Raw genomic sequence first — 1,153 nt, 5'->3', positions numbered from 1 at the left:
TCAATGAATCAAGCTTCTTAAAAAATTTAAGTGGCAAATAAAAAGGAAGGTTTTGAAAAAGGTATAAAAATCGTGGCAGAGACACCATTCTAACGGCATTTATTCGACCATTCAAAGACAGAGGAAGCATGACCTTCTTTACCTGATACTGGGTGTCAAGTCAAACCAAGTTTAGGGGGTGTTGAGCCTGGAGTGAAATAAATGACAAAATTAAATGCATGGCAGGTGGAACTAATCTTCAGTGTGTTTTTCTGTTTGGAAAGAAAATAGAATGAGAACAATGGGATAACAGGAAGTTGCTACTTACAGAGAAGAAACTTGCTTGCTAAAGAATTGCGGCTGCTGCTATCTTAGTTAGCATTATTTTTGTGCCGTTATTCAGCTGCCCCTTTACAAGTGGCTCCATTGTTCAGTGTTGATCTGCGTATGCAAGACTGTTGAAGTCTGTATACGGTTAAGTGAGGAAAAAGCTGGTTGAAAGACGTTATTGTCCACTAGTGAATTTGAAATAAAATCATTTTCTTTTCTTTCTCACTCAGAGTGCAGACATGTCTGCTGCCAGCTGTCTTCTATCTGAAGATCGGTTTCTGTGCTCCATCTGTCAGGATGTCTTCACTGATCCAGTCTCCACACCATGTGGACACAACTTCTGCAAAAACTGCATCAGTCAACACTGGGATATCAGTGAGAGGTTTGAGTGCCCCATGTGTAAAAAGGTGTTCTACACAAAAACTGAGCTGCACATCAACAGTTTCATCTCTGAGATGGTTTCTCAGTTCAGACTTGAAACTCAGCAGAAATCCACCAGCAGCAGCAGCTCAGAGCAACAAGCTGCCAAACCAGGAGAAGTTCCCTGTGACATCTGCACTGGAACCAAACTGAAGGCTCTGAAGTCCTGCCTGGTGTGTCTGGCCTCCTACTGTCAGACTCACCTGGAGCCTCATCTGACAATGAAAGGTCTGAAAAGACATCAGCTGATCGATCCTGAGGAGAACCTGGAAGGCAGGATGTGTATGAAACATGATCAACCTCTGGAGCTGTTCTGTAAGACCGATCAGACATGTGTCTGCATGCTCTGCTCTGTTATAGACCACAAGACTCATGAGTTTGTTCCTCTGAGAGAAGAATATGAAGGAAAGAAGGCAGAGCTGGG

The 1,153-nt window shown here is 43.1% G+C and overlaps 1 protein-coding gene across 1 annotated transcript in view; it reads left to right on the top strand.

Annotated features, from left to right (window-relative positions):
* Positions 1–548: 548 nt before the first annotated feature.
* Positions 549–1,153, top strand: part of LOC102215983 (E3 ubiquitin-protein ligase TRIM39-like) — a 1,670-nt gene continuing 1,065 nt past the window's right edge. Inside the window, exon 1 of the mRNA XM_005748383.1 lies at positions 549–1,153. Coding sequence (XP_005748440.1) covers positions 549–1,153 — 605 coding nt within the window.

Source organism: Pundamilia nyererei, unplaced genomic scaffold (assembly GCF_000239375.1).
Source record: "Pundamilia nyererei isolate P.nyererei 1_Seehausen unplaced genomic scaffold, PunNye1.0 scaffold00220, whole genome shotgun sequence".
Lineage (NCBI taxonomy): Eukaryota > Metazoa > Chordata > Actinopteri > Cichliformes > Cichlidae > Pundamilia > Pundamilia nyererei.
The sequence above is the reverse complement of the archived record's forward strand: the minus strand, read 5'-3'. Positions and strand labels throughout refer to the sequence as shown.